The 27,374-nt window shown below is 51.6% G+C and overlaps 1 protein-coding gene and 1 long non-coding RNA gene across 30 annotated transcripts in view; one reads left to right on the top strand and one right to left on the bottom strand.

Moving 5' to 3' along the window:
* Nucleotides 1-27,374, bottom strand: part of LRRFIP1 (LRR binding FLII interacting protein 1) — a 115,173-nt gene that overhangs the window by 65,212 nt on the left and 22,587 nt on the right. The window contains exon 1 of one of the 28 annotated variants that reach the window (XM_070422507.1): nt 7,240-7,514. The exons of 25 other annotated variants lie outside the window; for them this stretch is intronic. In XM_070422507.1, the coding sequence (XP_070278608.1) occupies nt 7,240-7,305 (66 nt within the window). In that variant the 5' untranslated portion in view covers nt 7,306-7,514. Of the gene's footprint in view, nt 1-7,239; nt 7,515-27,374 lie in introns of those variants that run through there. 2 more of the 28 variants (XM_070422481.1, XM_070422501.1) reach the window with 2 other exon arrangements.
* LOC139015142 (uncharacterized) lies at nt 4,321-25,725 on the top strand. Of its 2 annotated transcripts, XR_011472414.1 has the most exons (4): nt 4,321-4,673; nt 4,759-4,946; nt 5,226-5,618; nt 24,478-25,725. It is a non-coding gene; the product is annotated as an uncharacterized lncRNA (long non-coding RNA). The 2 variants fall into 2 exon arrangements; XR_011472412.1 differs by lacking the exon at nt 4,759-4,946.

Below are 27,374 nucleotides of genomic sequence, written 5' to 3'. Positions count from 1 at the left end.
GCACGGCATTCGATGAAGTCTTAATACTGACCGTACGCATCCACTTTGGCCTCCAGGTTGGAGAATTCTTCTGATAAACAAGCAGAATTCCTGTCAGGCCACATGACACAGCTATAGTTTACCCTCCCCCAGGAAAAGCTTAAGGATGCATTTAAAGCTCACTCCTGTCTATGTGAGAGGAATATTGTGCCCGAAGTGGTGACAAAACCTGTTCTGTTCCAGAAACAAGCAGGGGACTTCTGTCTATATGTGATTCCTCCCTGTAGTGACAAAGGAACACAGCTCCCGGCGGGGTGAGCCTGGGACCCCGGAGACCACACGTGCAGGCCCGCGTTAAGGGACTTACAATGCGGGGCACGTTCCCAGCCGGAGCGGACAGCGCTGTGCACAGTGCCTACAAGGCTGTGACAGAGCCCTTTCCTGAGCAGCCTTTGCTACAGGAAGTGGAAACAGCCACCAGCTTTTGTTTTCTACATAAACCCCCAGCCCTTCATATGCAGTCGAGTCTAAAAATAATCTGTCATTCAAAGCAACCAAGGGGACTGGGCGATGAGTGTTCCCCTGCACCCGTGTGAACAGGAACTCACCAAGCCGGCAGCACCCAATGGCGACCGGTGCTGGCCTTGCACTATGTATTCACCGCCCGCCACGTCTCTCGGCTGCCACCGTGCATTTTACTGCAGTCTCAAAACCTCATCTTCCCCAAACCCTCGCTTAGGCAGCTGCAGTAAGTTCCCCCACTGAGGGGGCCTCTCTTTATGACCATCGCCACCAAGGGAAGACACAGTTGTCATGGGGAGAGTGCCACCTCTAAGAGAGTATTTTGGAAATAGTGGTGTGTGTGGGGGGAGGGGGGAAGTCACAGTGATTGGAGGGGGTACTAATAGCATTTAGGGGCAAGCACCATCCTGCAGACAGGCTGCACAATGAGAGGCTTTCCCACTGGCCATCAAGCAGACAGAAGAACCACCTGATCACTTTCAGATCGACAAACTGATTGCAACTTACACATAAACTCGAAATGTGTTCTGCACAGTTTTAATGTGCATTGACTGTCCCAGGAATGCAATCAGCAGGAAAGCAAGGGAAGATTATACTTGATTTTGTTCAGAACTGTCCTAAGAGTTAGTCATAATTTTGGGAGGTCAAATCACCGGCAGCTGTTAGGGTGTGAGGACAGCATGTCTGTATCAGTCTGCATTCTGCAGCTACGATGTATCTGAAGGCTGCACCAGCATTTAGGCATTGAAATTCACATTCCAGTGTTGCACCTTACTTTCTTTTTAATGTTACAGTGAAACATTCTATTAGCATGGTATTATGCATGCTGGTAGATGTTACCATCAATGAATTTCATTTCAGGTTCATAATGAAGACGTTAAAAAATGTGTAATAAAAAAGAGGCATGGGGTCTGACGGGGCCGCGAACCACAGCTTTAAAAGTGGAATGGAACAGAGGCCAGAACTCTGGTGCTCGGCCACACTTGTTCAAACAGCCTGGCCACAGGTTCAGGGCACAGGTCTGGGGGCCAGTGCGTAAGCCACAAAATAAACACGACACACTTTATCATTTTCACTTGAAAAATTGAAGGACACAAAGTTAAAGACTAAAGTTTAACTTGTTAAAGTTTAACACTATGTTTCCATCAAAAGCAACTCAGGTAAGTTATGGAGCACACCTTAAAATTATCATGGAATTCTGTGACAAAACAGCAGCCTTCAAAGAAGCCCTTATCTCGATAAGTTGATCGTGACTGGGCCTGGGCCCCGAGGAGCTGGCACCCCATCCTCTGCTCCTGGGGGACTGGGAGGAACAGCCCAAGAAGCAATGGGTGCCACCTTTGTCCAGACTGAATCCTCTCGGCCTCGCCCGGCGTTTCCAAAGGGAGGCTGTCCAGAGGGTGTCTCAAGACCGAGCCACCAGTCTTGGCTCTACCACTGACCAATGACATGAGCTCGGACAAACTACGTCCCTTCTGCCCATCAGCCCCCATTTCAGGGCTGGGCACCTCGAGGTACTCCCGTCGCCTCTGAAAGGTCATCTCCACACCAGGGGTCAAGCACTGTCAACCTCTCCCCACGGTGCCGCTGGGAATCTCAGAATAAACTTCTTAAAAGTTTCAGAATAACAAACTTCTTAAAAGTACCCTACATACCGAAATAACAAACTTCTATTAACCAGGAACGAAATTATTCATGTTACTTTATCGAGTGCAATGACTCGAGCATCCAGCACGGCCCTGAGGGTGGGTAGGGACGCTGCACATCACCCTCGATGAAAATCACTTCCCCCTCTTGCTGTGAATACATGGGAGTTTTTTTCTGAGAAGAGTGAGTGTTTACATTTCCTTCAACAGTCTCAACAAGAGCTGCTGGAACTACCGACAAGAGCATGATGGGCACCCATCACCATGCATGCGGCTGACAGGTGAAAGCAGCCACCTGTGCGGCTCTCCAGGTGACAGGCTCCCTGCAGCCCAGGCATCTGGCTCCGCTCCCTTCCCGTTCCCTGCTCCACGCAGGGTCTTCCCTGCAGACCCCACCCCTTCAAGGTGTCACCCAGCATATTCCCTCGCAGAATAAGGCGGACTCTCACAGCACCGCGCTTTCCTCTATGAGGCCGGACACAACTACTGACAGCCTTCCCTGCGTCCAATGGCAGTCCCGGAACCAGCCAGGGAAGAATGAGAAGCCATCATTTCCACCCTCCAGGGGCCTATCTGGGTGGCGTGGGGTTAGGGAGCAGCCACACGGGAAAAGCCTCAGCTCCCAGGGTTCCCGTGAGGGCTGACACAGTGACTGATAGTGACAAAGTTAGTCCAGCACACAAACTGGGAAAAGGAGAAATGTCTGCCGCACTCACGTTTCTAGTATTCTCTTCCTTATTTAGAAAACTTCAGTCCATCCAGTGTTCCTTTGTTTTGAAAAGTTTTGAAAACTCCCAGAAATAGAAATGAAGCATTTGATACAATGAAGAGGTCTCGATATGCACTCAGGAGCAAGGGCTGGGATCTGAAGGGCCGTCCGTCTCAGGAAAAAGAAGCCCTTGGGCCCCGATGCTGCGTGTGAGGCCTGGAGCTGCAGAGAAGCCAGTGGCAGCCTCCAGCCTGAGACCCTGCCTGAGGCTTGTACACAGTGGTGACAGCTATCAGCACCAGCTCCGTCACAGGGCCCCCTGCCTGCTAGCTGTGTGCACTTGGGAAAGTCCCCTGACCTTTCAGTTTCCTCTTTATCTGCAAGTGGAGATCACCGAGCCTCATGAGGTGGTGGCCAGGACTGGGAAGGTGCCACAGGAAACACTTGGCAAGACAGACCCGGGGGGGGGGGGGGGGTGTTGGGAAATGCTACCTACTGTGACTAGTACCACAGCTGCAGACTCAGCAGGGTGAGCTCAGCTCAGCTCAGGGTTAAGGGCAGCAGAGACAGGAAGGCTACACACCCAGGTACCGCAGGCAAGAAAAAAGATGCTGCTTTCATAAGCTCTACCACACAAACATTTAAGTGAAAGATTTGGGTTAAAATTTAAAGTGAATCCTCACTACTGTCATTTAAGGTAAATTATGTCTCTTATTACAAAGTAGTTGTTCTTCAGATTCAAGGCAAAACTGCTTTAAAGCTAAGTTATATAGCCTTAAGGAGGAAACCACTGAAACGCGGCCCTCCCTCCTGGCCCCATGAATGAGTGAGTCTCGGAATACACACCTGAGTACACACCTGTGTGGTGGGGTTCCTGTTTGTTTTGGAGTTGGGCTGCGGGGTGGGGACTTCAGTGGTGGTCTGCGATCATATGCCTGGCAATTCTGAATGATTAAATCTTGGATGTAGTCAAAGTAATCCTTTGTTTAACTTAGGAGAAAGAAGTTAATTTACTTAAGTTTCTCTAGATAGTTTGAATAATGAAAGTCCTAGTAAATCCATTCCTTAAAAATAAGTTTCTTTATTCAAAAAATCGAACTCTAGAGTTAAAACAGTGAGGCCATAAAAACTCTCTCCTGCCTACCCCACGACCAACTTACAGCAGGATATACCAGGTGTATTCCCTCACAGGTTAGTAATTCACATCTACCGGCCCGGGCCACCAGGATTAACGTTCGTAAACACGAACGGAGATTTTGGAAACTGGCATGTGAGCTAACTAGTCATACACGCTTCCTCTCTGACTCACACAGCCCGATTTTCAGGGATAAGGCATTCCTCTCGAACATTGCCTTTTGAGGAGCAAACACATCATACCAACGGCAACCTCACAGACCTGTAAAAACGAGATAAGGACCTCGCTCTAATAGGTAAATAGTCCAATCAACTTCGAGAGAAAACAGTGTTGCAACTATAAATAACCTGATTTCCTGTGCTCAGCAAAAGTGGCAGTTTAGACTGCAGGGTTTAAAAATTTTTTTTACTGAGGCTTCCGCTCTGTGACATTATTTCTGGCTGCCCAGAAACTAACGCTTAAAGAAAAAGGGAAATTTAGTCTCCATCTTTGCCCTAGTGGGACACTCTTAATTTGTGAGAAAAGACCTAACTTAGTATTTCTATAATTTAACTGCTTGAGGAAGTGACCCATCTGAAACAAACCCTAGGATCTCAGGACTCAAAATCTCCAGCTGAGCTACGGCAGGACCAGCCCCCAGAGCACCGCCTTCGTCCCTGCATTCGTCAACACTCCCACTCAGGTAGGAACCTTGGCACAGGTGCCTGGTGGGATGGGGCTTGGCAGACTGTGCCCACGCTCTACCCAGACAGACTCTCTCCGGACAGGACTGATGTTTGTCAGTTCATGCTAGTCAGGATGTGGAAAGCCACCAGAGGTGACACAACCCATCTCAAACACGGGAAGTTACAAAAGTGGGAGAAGTGCATGGTTTCCACACTGCCCCTCCCGCGCTGGCACCGACTACCATGACGGAGCTGGGCTCCTGCCCTCATCCTGCCGTTTCCTTTGCCAGGTGAGGTGGAGCTTGGCAATTCCGCTTCCTCCTGCCAACCCTGGCTCTCCTCTGACACTGGGGTGGCCCCCAGCCCTCCTTCCCCACTGCAGACCCCAGTTCCCAGACAACAGGGTCACTTAATGGAGAACACAACCGGCAGCGTATGAAATGCCCAGAGGCCTCCAGCCGGAACACTGCCTCGCCCAGGGTGGCTGCGGGGTGACTCGCTTCTAAGGCTCCCCACCTCCACTCTCCAAGAGTGTTTGCTATTATTTACTGAAAACAACCCTCCCACAGGTTCACAAGTGCTTATTGGAAATCCCGGGACCAGGTATGCCTCAGGCTTCAACTAGAAAGGCCCTAAGATGCGGCCACCATATATTCTGCCACAATCCCGAGTTACAGCCTTTAACCAAGCCCGTTAACGGGGCTGCAGAGGAATGTATGGACGTGTTCACACGCAGAGGTAAAGACTGAAGAGTCGCCCACCAGCCAGGGCAGGTCTCACGGCCAAATGAATTCTGCCACAAACTTACCCAAAAAAGCAACAACTTTTGGTTTTCAGAACTTACTGGATCCTGGAATTGGTATGGCAGCGATTTTCAACCTTTTCCATCTCATGGCACATATTAGTTACTAAAATTCTGCAGCTCACCAAAATACATATTTCCTGCCAATCTGACATAAAAAGTAAGTATGCTTTTGATTCATTCACACTGGATGGCTATTGTTGTGTGGACTGTTGTCACTTTTAAATTTGACAATCTAAGGGAAAGCAGGTCGGTGCCCTTGACTAAAGGGTCAGGTATTGCATGTTTCAAAACGTCTTGCGGCACAGGGACTGAAAATCGCTGGAGGAGGGGCTGGTGGGCCAGTGCGGATGGAGCACCTTCTCACCCAGGGTCCGGGCCAGACTCCCCTCTCACTATTTCTATGAAGCAGGCGTCTCAGCCAGACCCAATCCAGGGTTACGTGAAGGGTTAAGGAGACTTTTGCTATTTCTACTCATTCCTCTGATGGACAGGTCCCTCCCTTCCTCACATCCTCGTTCTCCACGTTTACTCTTTTCTTCTTCAAAAAGTCCCCGCCCAGAGTTCCTTCCTCTGAGCCAGAATCTCGCCCAGGATTAGCATCGCCCGTCCTGGCCATCTAAGGCTTGCCTAGATGGCTCCTCGGAACGTCGGCCTCTGGCAGCATTCCGCCCTTCCTTCTCCGAGGGCCCTTCCCTGACAGGGATTCCAGGGCCCCTCTGCAGGTTCCCAGGCCTAGAAACCGACTGGGTGAAGGGGTAGGAACCAGGGGCAAAGGTCTGGCCCAGGGCGGGAGCTTTACGTGAGGTCCCAGAAGCAGCACAGTAAAATGGACGCTACAAACCCACCTGACCGTCCTCAGCAAGGAAGTTAACTCCCAACTGTGCACTCAGCAGTCTGTTTCTGTACCTTTCTCTGGTGTCTACCTACTGGGAAACTCCTTCAAGGTAAGGGCAGTCTTCTCATTCTGAATTCCGCACAAACACCAGGTGATTAATTCCTACCTGGTGAAGGAGTGATTGTTTTGGGCTCAAGTTCTCTGTAGTATAAACTTTAAACATTTTAACATGTTTCTTTTCCAAAGTGCATCCTCCTACCTTTAGATATTCATGACCAACCACAAGCCTCAGGACAGTGGGTAATGAAGAACCTTCCCCACCTCACCCCGGCCCAATTTTAACCCAAATACCCCACAGCCATGGGAGTTAAGCCAGATTAACTGTGAAATCCTGCAGGGTCCTGTCCAGACCCCCAGGCGACCAGCCAAAGTCTATTTGGGGACTGGGGTCCTGGGGGAGGTGGAGAAGTCCAGCTCGGGTCGAAGGTCCAGGGCAGGGTAAGTGCTCAGAACCGCCCAGCGACAGAGGGCGCCAGCCTCAGGGCAAGGGACCCCGCTCTGGGCACTGGCTCCGTGCGCTGTATTTTGTAAAATACCGAACGACCAGCTGGGAGGGAACCTCTAAAGCGCGGGCCTCAGACCTCCGCCCAGCCACACAGCTGGCAGAACCGGTCCCAAGGTCCGTTCGTTCGTCCTGGGGAGGGGCGCCGTCCAACGAAACCTGCTCTCCTCACAGGAGGAACTGAACACACTGTACCGAGAGCAGGGCCGCTCCCACCCGCACATCCTCGCGTGGGGACGTTCATTTCAGGGGACCCCGGCCAGGCGGAGCCCACCCCACCCCAGCGCAGCCAAAGGTGCCCGCTGCCCTGGGCCTTAGAGCGCCAACAAGGACCAAACGTTCGCAGTCGGACGCGAAAGTTTCCCAATGTTTTCCTCTTACCAGCCTCTGAGCCTCGGGGCTCAGACAGTCTATTTCCTTGTTCTGCGTGGCCGCCGGGTTGGTCATCCTGCCGGCTGCAAGTCCCGCTCCCCACACCGCCGGGAAAGACTCGGAACGCGGGCTCTCGGTCCGCGGGCGCAGGCTCTCAGCTCAGCTGCATCCCGAGCGCGGCGGTTCCAGCCCACGGACAGCCCCGCGACGGCACCGGACTCGCCCTTCCCGGGGCGGAGGCGCCCTCCCCGCTTCCCGGCTCGGCTCGGGCGCGGCCGCATGGGCGTGACGCAGGTGGCCCTGGCCCGGGTGGGGGCCCCCGGGCAGAGGAGCGGCTCTCCCCGCGCGCCCCGCCCCCGACGGTCCCGCCCCCCATCGGCGCCCCACCTCCACCGCTCAACCGGCCCGCCCCGTCCTTTGTGCGCGCCCCGCCCCGCGTCCCAGCTGCGCGGTTATCAATCACCGCGGCCTCCACCGGAAGGCGGGGTGGGGGGTGGGGGGTGGGGGCGGAGTGGGGGGGGCCGGGGCAAAAAGGACCCCAGCCGGCCCCGCCCACAGGCGCGGGGAGGGCGAGTTGAGAGGCGGTGGGAAACGGAAGCTGTGGGGAGAGGGACCGCGCGGGGCAGGGTTCTGCTTGGGGCCTTGGGGGGCGGGGCCTGCGGGGGGCGGGGCGAGCTGCCTCCGTACCCCCACTCCAGTCCCCGCAGTCCGCGCCGCCGGCTCCCGCGGGCTAGTGCCCCGGGACGTCCTCCAAACTCCGGCCAAAGTAAGCTTCTACGGACCTGGCAACTCAGCCCGAGCCCAGCAGCACCTGTCGGCCGGGGACCCCCGTTAACGCGTCACCCCGAAAGGGGCCGGCTTCCCGGACAACAAAAGTGCGCGGCCCGCGGGGGTGAGAGCAAACATGCCGGGCCGGTGCGCCCTCGCCCGCCTCCCTATCAGCAAGCCGGGGGCGCGGATCCGGTGGCTCAGAGCCGGGGCCGTGCGGTCTAGGGTCTGGCCGGGAGGGCCTGCGGGGCAGGAGCCCAGCGGGAGGGAGCCCAGCGGGGAGGGCGCGGGGAGGAGTCGTCCCGGTGCTGGGTCTGGAACACGACCTCCCAGCACGCGCCCCTTCCCGTCGCAGAACGCGCGCTGCTCCTTCTTTAAAAGTCCTGCAGACAAGGCAACGCGAGTCCTCGCCAGGCTCGGGCAGGAGCCAACGGGACATCCTCACATTTAACAGAATGTCTGCCTGTTCTGGCCAAGCCCGGAGCCTGCGGCGCCTGGGGTGCCCCTGCCAGCCCCTGTCCCGGGGACACGTGTCTGAAAGCCGATCTCAGAAAAACCACCTCCCCTCCTCCAAACGGGAACTTCCTGCAGAGTCGCTTGGCCTAATTCTCTGAAAAGGCCGCTCTCGAATTATTGAGACCACAAATTCACATTTAAATGTTACAACCCCCCAATTTCCCACTCCCTACCCCACCTAATCCTGGGTAACATGTTGGAGCATGACCTTCCCACTCACCTTCCCACTGTGTACAGGGCGCCCCTGCGCACGTGGCTTGGCTTCTGGGGGAGGGGCTCGGGAAGGCAGGGCAGGAGGGCCTAACCTAGGAGGGGTAGGGGCGACAGAAAAGAGGCGGAGGAAAGGCCCAGAGTGGCCGCTGGGGGAGAAATTCCGCAGGTTTCAACCTTGCTTAAGGTGAACAGCGCCAAGCTTTGATGGGTAGCATCCTTGGGCCCATAAAAATGAATTTTAAAGAGATTGAAATGCCTTTTATTACCTGATTTTCTTGCTCCAACACTTTTAAATATGTTCATGGATTACAATTCTTGGTTCTATGAAATCAAATGAATTGGAGAAAATAATTCTGAACGGCTCTACATGAACAACTATAGGACTTAGGGAATTTATCACGAAAAGCAATTTGAATTTTAGTAGAGTAACAACTTTGCAGATGAGAATGATAGCCAACCATTAATGTTTGGAGACTTTGGTGTGAATATTCCCACCGAGACAGGCAAAGGTTAGAGCTACGTGCCACCCCAGACCCTATGCCACCGTCCCAGAGCAGGGCCCATGGAGCAGGCCCCGTCTACCTGCCCGTCTGTCCCTGAGGAAAACTGCTGCATGCCCCCCAACCTCAGCGGGCCACGGAGGGATGGGGCTAAGTGTCTCTGGAATGAAGCCATCTAGCCCAGTTTCTGGCTCTGACCCTTACCATGGATGCTGAGCAAGTTACCTGGCCCCTGCGTCTCCAATCTCATCTGAAACATGCCCATGATGGTGGTGTCCGCAGTGTATGGAGGACGGGAGACACACACATGCAGACCAGCTAGGCCAGTGGTCGGCAAACTGCGGCCCCTTGAGTGTGGCTCTTCCATAAAATACCACGTGCGGGCCTCAGTGCGATTGAAACTTTGTGGCCACACTCAAGAGAGCAAAGAGCCGCATGTGGCTCGCAAGCCGCAGTTTGCCGACCACTGAGCTAGGCCAGTGAGCATGCAAGCCATCACCTCCCTTGCCGCCTCTAAGCCCGCTCTCTTCCCTCTGCTCCCAGGAAGTCCCCACCCAAGGCGCTCAGGCCCTCCTCCACAGCAGGAAGGAAGCTGGCAATCCTGGGCTCAAATAGCATGACCAGGACAGACTGGGCAGCCCAGGGAGGAAAACAAACCCAGAGCCCCCACAGAAGCTGCAGAAACTAGCCGACTAATTTCAGTTCCAGGAACAAACTACCAGCAATACAATCATAATGGTAGGTGCACAAGAGATGTCTTATTCCATTGAGTGTAGCATATTAGGGAAAACTGCTATTCTAACCTGCTTCTAGACCAGCGATTTTCTACCTTTTTCATCTCATGGCACACATAAACTAATCACTAAAATTCTTCGGCACTACAAAAAAATACATTTTTTTTGCCGATCTGATAAAAAAAAAATAGGTACAATACTGATTCATTCACACCGGACAGCTATTGTTGTGTCGGCTGTTGTCATTTTTTTATTCGACAACCTAAGGGAAAATAGGTAAACCCTTGATTAAATAGGGAAGGGGCTAAGGGGCTCTGGAATGAAGCCATCTGGCCCAGTTTCTGGCTCTGACCCTTGCTATGGGATGCTGAGCCCCCCCCCCCCCAGTAAAATTCTTGTGGCACACGAGTTGAAAGTCGCTGTTCTAGTCAGGAAGCTGCTACATTCTGACGTGTTTTAGCCCAGCCATTCCTGTGCCGTGGCTGAGTCTCAAACCATAGGACCTACGTCAGTCTAAATTATGGGTAGAGTGCTGAACGCAGGCTCCTTGGGTTTATTATTTAGACCCCGGCCCCAAGAATAAAGTGGAGAGGGCCTAGTTGCCTTCTGTGTTAATTTTGCTATAAATAGTTCTCTAATGAAAAGGACCCCCTTCTTGGGCAGGCCTTTCTCCTTTTTATTTTTAACTGATAGCAAGGCCACTTGTGAGGATGATTAATGAGGGACTGGTGGAACCCACAAATTTGGTTTTTTGGGGAAATCCACTAGGAAGCCAAAGGGAGGGGCGTGGCTGTGCAAATTGGCATTGTGTTGCGTGAGAAACAGGGAGGGGCACCACATTTTCATCCCCGTTCTCACAGCTCTGGAGGCGGCTTGGCAGAATAATATGAACACTTTACCTTGAAGAAAACAAAACTAAAACCCCCTGAGAGTATCAGGTGAGAAGAAACCAGACAAGCAGCCCCGGGTTTCCATCCTCAGAAGGTCAGCGGAAGAACCCGGTGTGGTGTGAGCAGCATGGCGGGGAGGGGTGTTCAGCAAGGAGGTGACCACCCAGCTGGACCGCGCCAGCTTGGGCCTGGGGTCTCTTCATAAAGAGCTTTGAGGTCGCTGCCACAGGTTCAGTTTTGTCTCCTGTGGTCAGTGTGCCACTTCCAACAGGTGGACCCTGCATTCTGGCCCCTTCCAAGCTGCCAAGCCATTAATGACCTGTTCACACAGCCACTATTTCAACCCAGGGATGCTGTGCTAAGGGGGCCCCTGAGGTTTTGGGGAAACTCTGGCTGTCTCGAGCATCCCTAAAAGCCTCCATGCTTGTGCCTTCTCAACAAAAATTAAAGGTCCCAAATCTAAAAAAAAAAAAAAAAAATGCAGTTCTCTGATGTATAAAACTTTATTTCTTTCCTGAGAGAAGAACAAAAGGTAAATAGAATGGTCTAATTTTGTTCTGGGAACATGAGACTCCCAGCTAACCAGCAAATGCCAGAACATTTAACCAATTTGGGGCCACACCCAGGCTGGATTGACTGGTCTCCATGGTGTTGGTCTGTTGCTAGGTTCACTAGCTTCGCCTCCTGCTGCGGTTTGGTTCTGAGTGCTAGAGCTACAGAGACAAACCCTCCCAGAGGTCCTCCCGCAGAGCAGAGCGCAAGGCAGACGGGGCAGAGTGGCTCCCCGCCTCCCCATGAGTCAGATAACTGACACAAAACCATTTTTCTAAATCACAGCCGGGACATCTGTTTTCCATGAGTCACTAGCCATGTTGATGACAGCAGAATAAACTTATCTATATCACAGACAGTAACATTATTACTTTATTACTTCTGCAGACAGTTACATTATTACTTTATGTGGATCCTTTGACTAGTATGAAAAAACACTCTTTGCCCTAACCCGTGGTCGGCAAACTGCGGCTCGAGAGCCACATGTGGCTTGCGAGCCGCAGTTTGCCGAGCCGCAGTTTGCCGACCACTGCCCTAGCCAGTTTGCCTCAGTGGATAGAGCGTCGGCCTGTGGACTGAAGGGTCCTGGGTTCCATTCTGGTCAAGGGCACATGCCTGGGTTGTGGGCTCGATCCCCAGTTGGGGGTGTGCAGGAGGCAGCCAATCAATGATTCTTTCTCGTCATTGATGTTTCTATCTCTCTCTTCCCTCTCCCTTCCTCTCTGAAATCAATAAAAATATATTTAAAAAACCCACAAAAACACTCTTTATTATAAAGATGTTCATGAAATGATCACCCAGATCCACACTGCACCCCAGTTTACAAAGCACTTCACACATACAGGGAGGCTCACAGAAGTTGTCTAACTTGTCACAGACACATGTGGGAAGAATGAAGCCAGGCTTTTAACCCAGGTCTCCACTCATGGCCCTCAGGACTTAGCATCCAGGACGCCACCTGACACAGAATTGTCCCTCCCCGCACCCAGCCAGCCAGGGGTCCTCACTGGGAACAGTCAACAGACAGGCTTGGGAGTGTCCTCAGCCACCTCCCTGGGCTTATCCTGGACCAAGGACTTTGGCAAAGCAATGGCCACACCCAGGATGACCTGGGCGGTTGGTAGGTGCGTTGGGTGGGGGAGCCTGCCCCTTCCTGCAGTCTGCAAAGAAAGCTGTACACCATGGTCAGCTGGCCCAGCTCAGGCCCACAGTGAACTTGATCCTTGGCCAGGATCCTGACTGCCTCCAGTGGACAGAGCATCCGGGAGTGAGAGAGGCTAAAATGCACAGGGAGCTTGCTTCTAGCATTAAACAGCTCCTGCTAACAGCCCACCCCTGTGCTGGGATGTCACACACGCTTCATCCTTAGGCCTGCCATGACCCATGCTCCCTCTCCCCTCCTCCCAGACTATGAGGGGGCTCTTCGGGTATGGGGGCACCTTCTCACCACCCCATACATGATGATGGATGATTCTCCTAATAAAGTGAGGACTGATAGGTCGTCATTAACTCTCATCAATCTCAACTATTTCATATTGTTGTAGCAACTGGGAATGGAAGCTCTCTTTTAAAAGGGGCACGCCTTGCTCTGGCCAGTGTGGCTCAGTTGGTTGAGTGTCATCCTGTGCACTGAAAGGTTGCCGGTTCGAATCTTGGTCAGGGCACATGCCCAGGATGCGGGCTCGATCCCTAGTGGGGGGCGTGCAGGAGGCAGCCGATTGATGTTTGGCTCTCACATCAATGTTTCTCTCTCTCTCTCCCCCTCTCTCTCTCTCTCTCTTCCTCTCCCTCTCCCTTCCTCTCTCTCTAAAACTCAATAAAAAAAATAAAAATAAATAAAAGTGGCATGTCTTTAGGAATGACTACTCAGCTCCCAGCAATTCACCACACTTCTTCTTCATCTAGATTTAAAAGAAACTCCCTTTGGACTTTTTAAGGAAGGTGAAGAGTGGGAGTTGTAATTGGACTGAATCCGAGCCAGTGGCAGAAAGCGGGGTGCAGGTGCCCCGGGCACTTTACCCAGAAATACGAACTGGTATAAGATGACGATGAACATGGTAGCATGCCTGGAAGAGAAGGAGGCTTGGATGCCTACATGGATTGAGTAAGAGGTATGTCAGGAACAAGCCAAGACAGACAGGGTGGTTAGAGAAACAGAAAACAGAGGTGTCTCCTGGCAGCCAGCACTCGCCCACGTCCCCAGGGGCTGGTGTGAGCAAGGGAGCTAAACAATGCAGGTGAGGTGTAGAGAGCAGGCTGAGCAAGCGTTGCGTTTGCAGCCAGAAAAACCTGGGCGATTGCGTCCTGCTGTTACAATTCTACAAAGAAACATTTTCAACGACATGGTGGATTGCAGCCCGAGAGGAAGGCCGGCTTTGGGGAGGGTTTTGAGGTGCGTGGAGATTTGTTCATTTGTCCGTCTGTTTGTAAGATGGACGGGAAAGACCCAGCGGAGCCTGCTTGGAGGTTGAGAAGTAGGAGTCCAAGGAGAGAGGAAACAGTGAGGTGGGGGTGGGAAGGGCCCGAGAGAGACCCGTGACTATGGGGGCGGCAGGAGCAGGGTGGGGCGCGTGGATGGACTCCCAGGATTCTGAGCTAACTGGAGATGAGAAAGCCAAAGGGGGCAGAAGAGGACAGACGACAAGAGGTGCTGTCTGTAGCAGGGACTGTGGCCCGGAGCTGGGGGAGGATGATCAGCAGGCGGAACCGAAATGGAAGGACCCGTCACAGGGCTGCCTCAGACCCAGCCCGGGGAACAGTTTTCAGAACCTGAGCAGAACCCTTTCATGGAGTTCCAGTAAATCCAATAAGGCTGCCACAGGGTAAAATCTGACCCACATGGAGAACAATTTCTGATATATTTTACTCTGGAATTCAGTTCATCTCCTAAAGGGTCCAGGAATGAGTCCATAGCAACCTGGAGAACAAATGTACCCGTTTGCCAATCCAGCCCTCGGAACTGGGCATCCTTAAAGCCTGGCCAGAGTGATCACAGACACATCCCCCAAGGAAATGGCCACAAACGCCTTCGATGCAATCTCTCAGGCCAACCAGTCAGTTGCTCATGAACATGGTGCACTGCGAGTGCCAGCTGATGGTTTTCTGAAACTACTGAGAACAAAACAACTAAAACCCATTCTGTATTTCTCAGTCAGATGGGAACACTCTGAAAAGTCCCCCAAATGAACTATCATCCAAAGAGAACAACCTATATGCTCTGTCAGAACAGCCCATCTAAATGATTTTGATCGAAATAGATAGTGACTTGGGAAAGTCGGCTTTATTCTCGAGGACTGTATTCACCAGCCAACGGGGCACCCCACTGAGAAGAGATAAATAAATGGAATAGAAAATGATGATAAAAAAACAAAAGCAACACCCACTCCTTTGGCTGGGGCCCCCGTCAGCCTGCCTGTGAGGGCAGCGCTCCGGGACAGACAGCAGGCTCCCCACAGTCCGCTCTCCGACACAGACCTTCGCCCGGCTGGCTGGAAAGTCCAGAAACCACCCATGTCCGCTGGTGTGACTGACAGCTGCCATTCACGGAAAGGAAGTGTGGGGGACACAGGGCCTTGTGATCTGAATTTCAGCGGTACCCATAGCAAACAGGGAAAGCCAAAGGCCCTGATGATGAACTCCGAGGTTTAGAAAACCAGGCACTCTTGCTGAGCAGCTGGACTTGAAGAGGAGCTGACTCAGGGACAGACAAAGACATCGGGAGTGCGCAACCTTCTTCCCACGGTGTGCAAATCCGACAAGAGCATCCCTACAGCACTCTTTCTAAGAAAAGGAATTTTCCTAAAGGGGAAAAAAAAAACCAACTGCCACACACTTGAGCACAGAACTAAAAACACATGCCCACACCCCAGTGTGAGGGGTCCCCCCTGCAGTCTAGTCCCTGAAATACAGGTCAGAGAAAAGCCGGCAATCATTGGAGGCCAGATTACGAGCGTTCGGTTGTTCACCTTCTTCATGAACAGTTGTATGAACAAATCGATACCTTTGCAGAAGACGTTAGAGGAGAATATAAAAGCCTCACCTTTGAAAAATGAAGATTTTAGATGACCTTCAAGGGAAGTTTGAGGACGAGTGAAGAACAGCAGGCTGAAGAGACATGTCTGGCCTGAGAGTGGAAATTCTGGAATAACTGGAGATCAAATAGCCACTCCTGACCACGTCATCTCCGAGTACCAGCAGAGAGGTCCATTAAACTCACCCTTCTACGCGACCTCACTGGGGCAGCTGGGACTGCCTTCGATTCATGGAGGGGGTGGCCCCAGCCCACCACAGCTTTCCAAGGGCTTCTCCTCACCAGGGGTCCGACTTGAGCTACTCAGATGGCCTTGGAGCCCGTCCTCGTATCCCCACTGCCACGGAGCATCCCTGCTAAATGTGGGATTAGACTTTATAGGGAACTCTAATATAAACACAGAGCAGGGCTCCTTAACCTCGCACTGCTCACTTCTCGGGCCAATAATTCTTTGCTGTGACGCCTGCTCTGAGCCACAGCAGCCTGTCCTCACACACTCGGTGCCAGCAGCACTCTCCACCCTCGTCCTGACAACCCGACGTCTCTCCAGACACTGCCAAAGGTCCCCTGGGAGGCAAAAGGGTCCCCATTGGGGCCCCCTGGTCTGGAGGGGTTTGTGCCTTTATCCAGGTGCCCACATTGTACAAGCAGGTTGACTTACCAGCCTGTACAGGTAAGTCATGCAAACCCATAGCTAAACATGCACAGAGATGGCGGTCAAGGTGGGAATACTTCAACACATCATCTAATCTCAGTGGCCCGAGTTTTCACTCCGGAAGAACTCCAAGTGCATCTAAGAACTCCCAGCCCGCTAGTTACTGCAGTCAGGGGTCAGGCAGAGCAGGAAGGCGGGCACCCTACCCTCGGGGATAGGAAGGGGCCACAGGGTGGGAAGGAAGCTGAGCTCAGGGGCCACACGGTCATGTCATGGCTGAGCGTGTGATCGCAGAGGTGGGCTGTAAGCAACAAGATCAGAGAACTGATAACTGGAGGCACCTGCAGGGTCCACACAGATAACGGGGCTGACGGCGCAAAGCCCTCACACCGCCAGAGCACAGGTTTGGGAGAAATCTACGTGGGATCCCCGCTCCGACACGGCTTAGCTTGTAGTTCTGGGCACTCCCGGGACCTCTTCCAGCTTCCTGCGCTTCCCGGCAGGACGGCAGTGACGGTGGGAGCCCAGTCTGGCATGAAGATGTGCCCTCACTGAACCTGCAGCACGTCTGGGGGTTATTCTAAAGCACAGATTACATTTCCTGCAAAATAAGGGACTCTGGGATTACAGTTTACATACAGGTTCTGGGAAGCCGCAGGCTGTCTGGCGTCACTTAATTAGCTTGGATTAGGTTTATGGCTTTCATCAGCACTTTTTGGGGTGCTCGAGGAGCGTTGCCCTCACCCGGGCAGCTGCCTACCTTCAAGCCCAGAATGTTGGCTTTGCCCCCTTGTGACTCCCAAAGCCACGCCTGTGGTGTTTTCGTCCTCCGACAACTACGTTCTGGCTGTGATTATGTGAAAACCGACGTATACAAAGACTGGAAGGAAACGTGAGAAACAAAGAGCACCGGTGTTTACGAGATGGGCGTGTGGGAATTTTATTGCTTTTCAGAACACCCTTAGATCTCATCAGAATGCTCTCTAAAAAACAAACAGGTACTCCTCGGGTTAAGGAGCTTGAACTTTATTCCGGAAGCAGTAAAGGACCTGCCGGCCAGCAGGATCTGAACAGGGAGGTAAGCTTTTGTTTGAACAGAGAATCTGCAGGCTACAGGAAAGGTTGAAAACCGCCCTCACTATTCTTTTCCAAAACCTCCTTGGCTGGTCTCACTGTTTATTCTTCCAGAGTCACTTTAGAGTTTACTTGGTGAACTCTGAACCAACCGTCTCCCCTCAACTGGGATTTTATTTGAGTTACATTGTATTTGTAAGCTATTTGGGGATGAAGTCACATCCCTTCCACGGTGGGCCTTCTCATTCAGAAATGAGGTAGGTCTGTCTCCATTTTTTAACTTGACGTGCCCTTCAGTCTATTGTTAGTTTGCTTCATAGAGGTCCTGCTTCTCTCTTTTTTTATTTTAAGGAAAGAAAATGCCTTCAATCTTTTTACTTTTTCAGTTACAGTTGATAGACAATATTATGTTACTTTCAGGGGATCCTGCTTATTTCTTTAGTCCTAAATGCTCCTTTGAATGGAATTTTACCTTCTTGCTGTTATTAAAAAAAACACACAAAACCCCCCATCATCGTGGGATATGGGGATGCTGTGGATTTTTGTTTATATCATTCATTACAAAGTATTTCACTGACCTCTCAGTTTGAGCTGGATTTTTGGGTTAGACACGCCCCTCATCTGCAAGTAGTTGCACATTTTATCTGCTTTTCAGGAGTTACAGTGCTGATTCACTGTCCCGTCTGAGCAGCAGAACTCCCATTACTATCCCGTTACAGGGGCCTGGCCTACCACCTCCTTCCGTTGGATATCCTGCAATTAGGGGAAGAACAGGACACTGCAGCTGTGGGCGAGCGCTTGCACTGAGATAACACAGGACAGGACAGGCTTGTAGAAGTTAAATAGCATCAAAACTGCCTGTAAAGAGAACCTGCTGCCGGTCGCCCCACACGGCACCTGAGAGGAAACCAGTGACAAGTCTCAGAACAAGACGCTCTTGCCTATGGGCTAGAACAGCCGGGGGCAAACTACGGCCTGCGGGCCGCATCCGGCCCGTTTGAAATGAATAAGACTAAAAAAAAAGAGACCGTACCCTTTTATGTAATGATGTTTACTTTGAATTTATATTAGTTCACACAAACACTCCATCCATGCTTTTGTTCCGGCCCTCCGGTCCAGTTTAAGAACCCATTGCGGCCCTCGAGTCAAAAAGTTTGCCCACCCCTGGGCTAGAATAGAATCTAATTTTGATCAATAAAACATAAACAAGCAGAGAGACCTGGAGAAGGAATAGGACGGAAGTCAGGGAGAGTGAATTATTGTTATGTTGGAATACATTTGTTTTCTTCAGGGAGCGAGGGAAGGACCCTGAGCTTAGGGTCTGGGGCCAGCACGGCCTCTGCCTGACCCTGGCTGTTGGCCTTGGACAGGTGCACACCCCGCCTCTCTGCCTCAGCTTCCTCATGTGAGTAATAGTAGCACTAAGTGCATAGAGTTTATAAGGGTTAAGTGAGTGATTATTTGTAATTGGTGTTGAATAAGGACCATGCTAATTGTAAGGGTAGAGAAGATGTTGGTCTATAGAGGGCACATTTTTGCCCTGGTCGGTGGGCTCAGGAGGTTGGAGCATCGTCCTATGCACAGAAAGGTCGCTGGTTCCTTTCCTGGTCAGGGCACATACCCAGGTAATGGATTCCATCTTCGGTCGGGGTGAGTACAGGAGGCAACTAATCAATGTTTCTCTATCGCATTGATGGCTCTCTCTCTCTCTCTCTCTCTCTCTCTCTCTCTCTCTCTCCCTTTCTAAATCAATAAAAACATTAAAAAAAAGAATGCACATTCTTACAAAATAGTTTGAGGAGCATTTAATCTAAAGCTAATGCATCCAGTCATCATTTACAAAGAGACATGGGAGCTAACTTTTGTCCTAGACCAACCGGCCCCTCCCTATCAGCCTTCCTGCCCCGCCCTCCAGGCTCTATTTGACCCTCCCTCTGTGCAGCTCAGAACCCACAGCATGCCCTGTGCACCCTGGGGTGTGTGTGTGTGTGTGTGGGGGGGGGGGGGGGGGGGCGGCTAGAGAAACTCGTTAAACCCACACGACCCCGAAATACTAACTGGAATTCTAAGTCACGAGGTGCTAGTAGGAGTGACCCGATTACTTTTCTAGCACAAGAGGCCCAAACTTTGTGACAATTACTTTCTTTCAGGCCCAGTCACTTCCTGGTTGAGTTATGATCTAGGTGGCTGAACTTGAACTTCTCCAGCCAGATAAGGAGGTATGGCTGTGTCTCCAAAAATGGTATTGGGCAATAGAAGCTCAAGAACTTCCTTTTTGGGGTGAAGAGACTCCCCTATGGCATAGTTTTTTGAAAAGGAAGAAATTTTCTGCCCAGGGTGAAACAACTAAGAGAGTATCAAAAAAAACTATTCAAAGCTTTGAGCTCTTATGTTCTACGATTATTTAAAATATTTGACCTACATTTAGAATAAAATATAGTAGAACGAACTCTGCCTGTTAGCATCTTTATCTCCGGAAGAAGGCAAAGGGGTGTGGGCAGAGAGAAACAGGAGAAATCTGAGGGAAACATAGTGGTAGATCTTGGGGACGGTGTTCACATTTCAACTGCTGCCCCCTGGTGGCCACAAGTAAGCATTTCCAGGTTTCAGGTGGGCTTCACAGCATCAGACAACGAACAAAATGTTAAAAAGGGACTCTAGTACCCGTTTAATCAGTATGTTCATTCACAGTAAGAAGTATAATAATTAATATTAAATACAGAAAACAATTTTGTCTTTTATAAGTGGAAGCAACCCAAGTGTCCGTCCACAGATGACTGAATAACAACGCGGTCTATCCATACAAAGGAATATTATTGGGCTTTAAAAAAGGCAGGAAATCCTCACACACACCACAACATGGGAGAAACCTTGGAAACAGTAGGGAAAGTGAGAGAAGCCAGACCCAAAGGCCAGATACTGTATGATCCCATGGGCACGAGATACCTAAAACCGCCAAAGTCACAGACAGAAAGTAGAAGGACGGTGGCCAGGGGCTGGGGAGTTAGTGTGTAATGGGCACAGCGTTTCAGCTTGGGAAGATGGAAAGAACTATGGATACGAGGGTGGTGACAGTTACACAACTTAAAACTGGATAGATGATGAATTTAATGGTATGTGTTTTTTTTTTTTTAACCACAATTAAAAAGTAATTAACAAAAATCCAATGTACTCATTTGTTTATGCAAAACCACAAAAGGAGGAAGAGAAAAACAGCGTGGAGTTTTCCCCAGAAAACAGAAGTGAGATGGTGTGAGCTCAGACAGGCTCCCCATGCAACTGGCCACACGACAGATTAGAAAGCCGGTGTGGAAAGAACCCTTCAGAGAATTTGACCAGAGCGGAGCACGTCTCTGTTTAAAAACTCTCTCCTTTCCATGAGCAATCTGCATTTGAAATCCACAGAAATGGGAAGATTTTAGCCATCAGGACCCTACATGAATTTTCAGAGAGCTTCAGAAAATAAGAACAGCCAGGGCTGGCAAGATGGCATTCGATGCTGGCAGTGGCTAAGTTAATTTTTTTTTAAAAGAAAGAAGACAGGCAGGCATCAGACAAACACTGCTTGCATTTAGTATATACGTGTAAGTCATTTTTACCATGAACTTTTATTGGAAAAGCAACACACACTAGTAAAAACATATGTTCACCAAATTCATAGAGCCAGAAAGTAGAACGGTGACTGCCAGGGGCTGAGGGCAGGAGGGAATGGAGACTTGTGGTTTAATGGGGACAAAGTTTCCATTTGAGGATATAAAAGAATTCTAGAGGTGGATGGTGGTGATGGCTGCAGAACAAGTGAATGTCCTTAATGCCACTCAATGTACACCTAGAAATGGTTAAATGGTAGGTGTAATGTTATACATATTTTACCACAATGTAAAAATAATTTATTATTAAAATTTTACATCCATCATAAGAAAATGGCCAAGTCAGCCTTGGGATATCAACTTTATGGTACCCTGTCTGGCTATAAAGACGGTGTTTATAGCAAGTATGTAGTAATAGAACACACATGCTTATGACCATGTAGAGTGTACGTGAGCACACATGGACCACCCGCCCTCAATAAGATCTATGAAAAATAACAACAGCCAGGATTCTAAGGAAATACATCAAAACAGAGCCATGGTTGTCTTTACGTCATAATAAAGTTACAGATAAAACCATTTTCCTTTCTGTTTTCCGATATTTTTTCAATGAGCAAGTGCTATTTTTAAAGGGGAGGAAATTACACAAAGTTCATTTATTTGAAAAGAAAGGAAGGATGAATGGAAAACAATGACCTTTTTGTTTTGTGTTCCTGGGGGCCTTGTAACAAATGGGGGCACTGCAGTTCCGTCTTAGGACAGGTGCCCCTGCAGGCTGGGAAGACCTGTGGCCAGTCTCAGAATAACATCTTTAAGTGCTTAAAACAAAGTACATAGGGTTACAAAGGAAATGGATCATCCTGAAACACATTATCAAGATACATCTTTAAATCGTGATATACCGTATCCATCAGACACCAGTCAGGGAAAAAGATAGTGCACCGGCTATGTTAACCTAAGTTATTTATTTATTTATATGTTTTTATTGATTTCAGAGAGAGGAAGGGAGAGGGAGAGAGAGATAGAAACATCAATGATGAGAGAGAATCATTGATTGGCTGCCTCCTGCACGCCCCCTTCTGGGGATTGAGCCCCAAACCCAGACATGTGCCATGACTGGGAATCCAACTGTGACCTCCTCGTTCATAGGTGGAGGCTCAACCATGAGCCACACCGGCCGGCCACAGAAGTAATTTAATACAGGGACCCACTACACGGGCTGGATGGCTGAGCAGGCAAAGGGGACTCAGGAGACACAGAGGTGGCAAGTGCGGGAACACCTAGGCTAGGGCTGGGTTGTGGTACCTGGCGGTGGGGGCGGGGGGGCGGGGTACAGCTCTGACAGGCTGCAGGATAGTGGTGGTTTCTGAGTGCACGGAAAACTCTAGAAACAGAACCAGCTGCAGCTGCCAGGGTGAGGAGCGTTGCTGGGGTGATGCTCCCAGAAACAGGAAGCAGACAGGGAGGGGCAGGCTCTTTCCCCTCTCTCCCCCACCGCCCCCCCTGCGCCTGTTGGCTCAGCCAGCTGAGAGGAGGTGTGCCCCGCTCCGGCCGGCATCTCCGGGATGGGCACGACCGGAGGGCCTGGAGGGGCACCAGCTTAGAACCAGCACACGTATGTGTCTTTATTCATGCGTGAGGCAAGGGCGCACACCTGCTGTAACGACACAGTGACGTCCCGGCTGTCTGCGACCACTGTGATGTGTCATGAAAATACCCGGGGTTTCTGTTGGTGACAAAGTCACACATACCCTAACCCCACTGCAGTTTCTGGCCCACATTCATAATTGCTGAAAATGCTGCTTTTTTCCCTCTCCAAGTCCAGGGAGCGCAGGAAATCTAACCCAAGGCCCTGCCTTTGCACATACCTCCCATTTAACGGACACGGCAGACACTCCTGCGTGGATCATATTGGTCTACTTCCGACTGCCACAGAAAACAGACAACACACACGCTGGCCCATGCTCAGGGGGCACATGTGAGGGCCCCTGCGTGGTCTTCAGAGCTCCCTGGGCTCTATCAGACCCACCACTTGGACCATGACCTATGCATCCCTGAGCCCCACAGCTCTATTTCTAATCCTGGCTTCTCCAAGCTTCAGGCCATCTCTGCCTGCAATTCCCAGAGGCATCTCCTCCTCCACAACTCCAAACACAGCTCCAGTCGCCCCCTGGAGTCTGTCTCCTGCACTTCCTCCCAAGGTTTTAACATCAGTGCCTCCCCACCCTCATCTGCGAGGCAAGCACAGTAAGAGCTGGAGGTGTTGCTGGAAGGACCGATGAGACTGTGTTGCAGGGTGCATAGCACAGGGCCTCGGCTTCAGCCAATGCTGCCCGTGCCACGGCTGGCTCTCTTCTTAGACAACGCTCCTCCTCCCTTCCCCTCAACTCTCCATACAGCCGTATGGAGAGAATTTTTGGTCAATTCTCACTTGAGAACATTTTTTTCCATTGATTTTTAGAGTGGAAGAGAGGGAGGGAAGGAGAGAGGGGGAGAAAGACAGAGAGAGAGAGAGAGAGAGAGACAGAGACAGAGACAGAGACATTGATTGGTTGCCTCCCGCACGTGCCCTGACCAGGGTTGGGGATTGAGCCTGCAACCAACGTATGACCAGAATTGAACCCAGTCCATGGGCTGACGCTCTATCCACTGAACCACACCAGCTAGGGCTGACGTCCTCTCTTAAAAGCACCTCAGAGATCCCCCTTGGCACTGACTGCTATTAGGCTGCATGTCTCCTCAGAATGATTAGAATGATCCCTAACAGTCACCCCCAGTCCCCTTATTGCTGCCGGTGTAATCTCATTCATTCATTCATTCATTCACTCATACATTCATCCTGACCGCCCCTAACCGCCTCTGCCTTAGCCCTCGACGCCGTGGCTTTGTCCGGAAGGAGGACCGGACAGTGCAAAACCCAACTGGCAAATAGTCCTCAGAGTCTGCGTTACTTTTCCCTTTCAGAGTTCTAACCATCCGCCACCCATTGTCGACAGTCCAAGAACTCAGGAAGCCTACTCCTCCCAGCTGGGCTTCGTTAGACGATTCATTGTCTCATATTCAGATCTGTCCAGATGCTCCTCACCGCTGCCAGGAGCTGACTCGGGCCAACTCAGGGCAGTGACTGTGAGGCTGCGTGTCAGACGGACACGCCTCACACGGGTGGCAGGTGAGGCAGCCCGGTAGGCTTCTGCTCGCTGGCCACTGTTTCAGCCAGTCCCCGCTTAAGGAGACGATCGTGGTGTTTTCTGTGGAAGAGTGGAATGTGTTTGAGGGTTTGCCCAGGGCGGAGTCATCATGTGGTCCCCCTAACTCCAGCTTCCAGCTCTCCTTCATCTGCTCAGCACTCAGCCGGCTTCCACATCTTCTAAGACCAAGTGTGGAGAACCTATTTTAGGGGCACAGGCACCAAGTTAGGCGATGAGAAAAATACGTACAACAGCTATGGAAAGGGTTAAAGTGTTATCCGTAAGTCACTGAGAAAATAAATGCTAACACTCCAAGTTATGTTTCCACAATTTGAAAAAGAACTTCAAAACATAAGAATCAGTCCTGGCCAGGGGGCTCTGTTGGTTGGTGTGTCATCCATACCCCTAAAGGGGGCGGGTTCGAGTCCCAGTCAGGTCCCATACTCTGGTTGTGGGTTCGGTCCCTGGTTGGGGCGTGTATGAGAGGCAACGATGTTTCTCTCTCACATTCATGCTTCTCTGTTCCTCTCTCACTAGAATCAATAAAAACATATCCTCAGGTGAGGATAGAAAGTAAGAAAGGAAGAAAGAAAGAGCCACCAGTTTTGTGCTATCCAATTGAGAAAGGCTGACTAATCACAGCACCGCACCTGTGGTGGGAAGGACAACAGGAGGCGAGTGTGACAGATACTGCCGGGAGAGCCACCTGGAGGGAAGCAGCAGGTTCCCGCACGCTCATACTTTACATTTACGTTTTGCCTGAGAAGCGGGGCTCAGAGAGGATAAAACACCCAGCAGCTGGGACTGCCTAACAGCTGGAAAAGCAACCTGCACCAGGAGTGACGGTGATCGCTGCTCCTGGGACAGCCGCTCCAAGTGCAGACCAGCACGTGCTCGACCCAGGGGTGGGCCGACCCCAGAGCTTGCCCTGCACCAGGCTCTGCACCCAGTACGGTGTCCAGACACGTTGTTTAATTCTTACAATGAGCCCGTGGATTAGGGGCCCTTTTCCAAGTAAGGATATTGAGTCACAAGAAGGCGCAATAGCCTGCCCCAAGTCGTGTGGCTCGGCGGTGGGGTGGCTGGAACCCTGAGGCATCTCTACGGGAGGCTGGGGGCTCCTGGGTGTCTTGAACCAGACACTTGGGATCAGGGGTCATTGGAGCAGGACTGAGTTGTCATGGAAACTCTCAGCATTTACCATCCAAAGACTGTCAGGGGCAGTCAGAGGACATTTGGAATGACTTATATAAAATGATATTTGCTCAAAATTTAAAAATTCAAACAGAAAATTTGCCCCAAGACACGCCAGTGCTGACCACAGTCTGAGGTCCTTTGAACAATGAAGAGCGGCTGTCCCTGCTCTGAGCATGGGGGCTCCTGCGTCTTCCCTGAGCCGGCCCAGCCCAGCCCAGCCCAGCCCAGCGGAGAATGTCTAACAGCCTCCACAAACCCACAGCGACGCGGTTCCATGCGTCCAGCCTTCCAGTTAAGCACGTTTATGGAGAGTGCGTCTCATGGCTGCAGTGCCTCCTGGAAGCGCCACGGCAGGGAGCGAGTTCCTCAGAATAAATCTCCCACTTAAATGTTGTGCTGAGCCCGGCCCGTGTGCTCTGCTCGGCGGTTGAGTGTCGACCTATGAACCAGGAGGTCATGGTTTGATTCCCAGTCAGGGCACACGACCGGGTTCCCGGCTTGATCCCCAGTAGGGGGCGTGCAGGAGGCAGCTGATCAATGATTCTCTCTCAGCATTGATGTTTCTAGCTCTCTCTCCCTCTCCCTTCCTCTCTGAAGTCAATAAAAATATATTAAAGATATATATTAAAAATAAATATTGTGCTGATAATAAACAAAGCACCCAATGAAGATATTTGGCTTGTAGCTGCTTCTGGGAGCCAACTCATCCTCATGTGAAGCTCAGATGCCCATCCTGGCCGGCTTTCTAATTAAAAGCTGGGGGAGTTGGGATCCCTATGTTTTGAAGGTTACACGTTATTTCATTTATATGCGTTTTGTTCAAAATCTCAGGCTCCTAAAGTTATTTTAAGATATAAAGACATCAGGAGAACAATTCACTCCAGTCAATGAGAAAATCAGCATTTTTTCCTTTTATAAAATATAAACTAGAGGCCCGGTGCACAAAAATTTGTGCACTCGGGGGGGAAGGGGGAGTCCCTCAGCCGGCCTGTGCCCTCTCGCAGTCTGGGACCCCTCGGGAGATAACAACCTGCTGGCTTAGGCCTGCTCCTGGGTGGCAGAGGGTAGGCCCAATCCCTAGGTGCAGCCCCTGGTGGGGCTCAGAGCAGGGCTGATTGGGGAGTTGGGGCGCCACCCCCTGTCATGCACAGAGCAGGGCAGATCGGGAGGTTGCGATGCCACCCTCAGTCACACTCAGGGTAGGGCTGATTGGGGGGTTGGGGCACCGCCCCCTATCACACTCAAGGCAGGGTCGATGGGGAGGTTGCGGCGCCACCCCCTGTCACGCACAGAGCAGGGCCAATCGGGGTTGTGGTGCTGCCCCCTGTCACGCACAGAGCAGGACCCATCAGGGGGGTTGGGGCTCCGTACCCTGCAGGGCCAATCGGGGTTGGGGCGCTGCCCCCTGTCACTCACAGAGCAGGGCCCATCAGGGGGGTTGGGGCTCCGTACCCTGTCACGCACAGAGCAGGGCCCATCAGGGGGTTGGGGAGCTCCCCCCTGTCACGCACAGAGCAGGGTCCATCAGGGGGTTGAGGAGCTCCCCCCTGTCACTCACAGAGTAGGGTCGATAGGGGAGTTAGGGCACCACCCCCTGTCACACACACAGCAGGGCGGATCAGGGGGTTGGGGTACCGCCCTCTATCACCCACAGAGCAGGGCCGATCAGGGGGTTGGGGCGCCGCCACTCTCACACTCAGGGCAGGGCCGATGGGGAGGTTATGGCCCTACCCTGTTACACACAGAGCAGGGCCTGTGGGGGGGGAGGGTTGGGGCGCCGCACCCTGTCACACACAGAGCCGCAGGGCAATCAGTGGGTTTGGGCGCTGCCCCCTGTCACGCTAATCCGGTGCCAGGAGGCCTCGTGGCTCCACTGAGCCCGGTGCTGAGAGGCATATTACCCTTTTACTATATAGGATAGAGGCCTGGGGGCCGGCTGGTTTGCCCTAAAGGGTGTCCTGGATCAGGGTGGGGGTCCCCACTGGGGTGCCTGGACAGCCTGGATGAGGTGATGATGGCTGTTTGCAGCTGGTCACACACCTTTCAGGGTGGGGGTCCCCACTGGGGTGCCTGGCCAGTCTTGGTGAGGAGCTGAGGGCTGCTTTCAGGTTGGCAGTTGACTGAAGCTCCCAACCGCTCCTTTTTTTCTTTTTTCTTTTTTTATTCTGGGCCAGCTTTAGCTCTGGCTCTAGCTCTGAGGCTTCCGCTGCTGAAAGAAGCTATCTGGTTTGTTTGCG

Source organism: Myotis yumanensis, unplaced genomic scaffold (assembly GCF_028538775.1).
Source record: "Myotis yumanensis isolate MYYU_CA2020_CCGP unplaced genomic scaffold, mMyoYum1.0.hap1 SCAF_8, whole genome shotgun sequence".
NCBI classification, from domain to species: Eukaryota; Metazoa; Chordata; class Mammalia; order Chiroptera; family Vespertilionidae; genus Myotis; species Myotis yumanensis.
The sequence above is the reverse complement of the archived record's forward strand: the minus strand, read 5'-3'. Positions and strand labels throughout refer to the sequence as shown.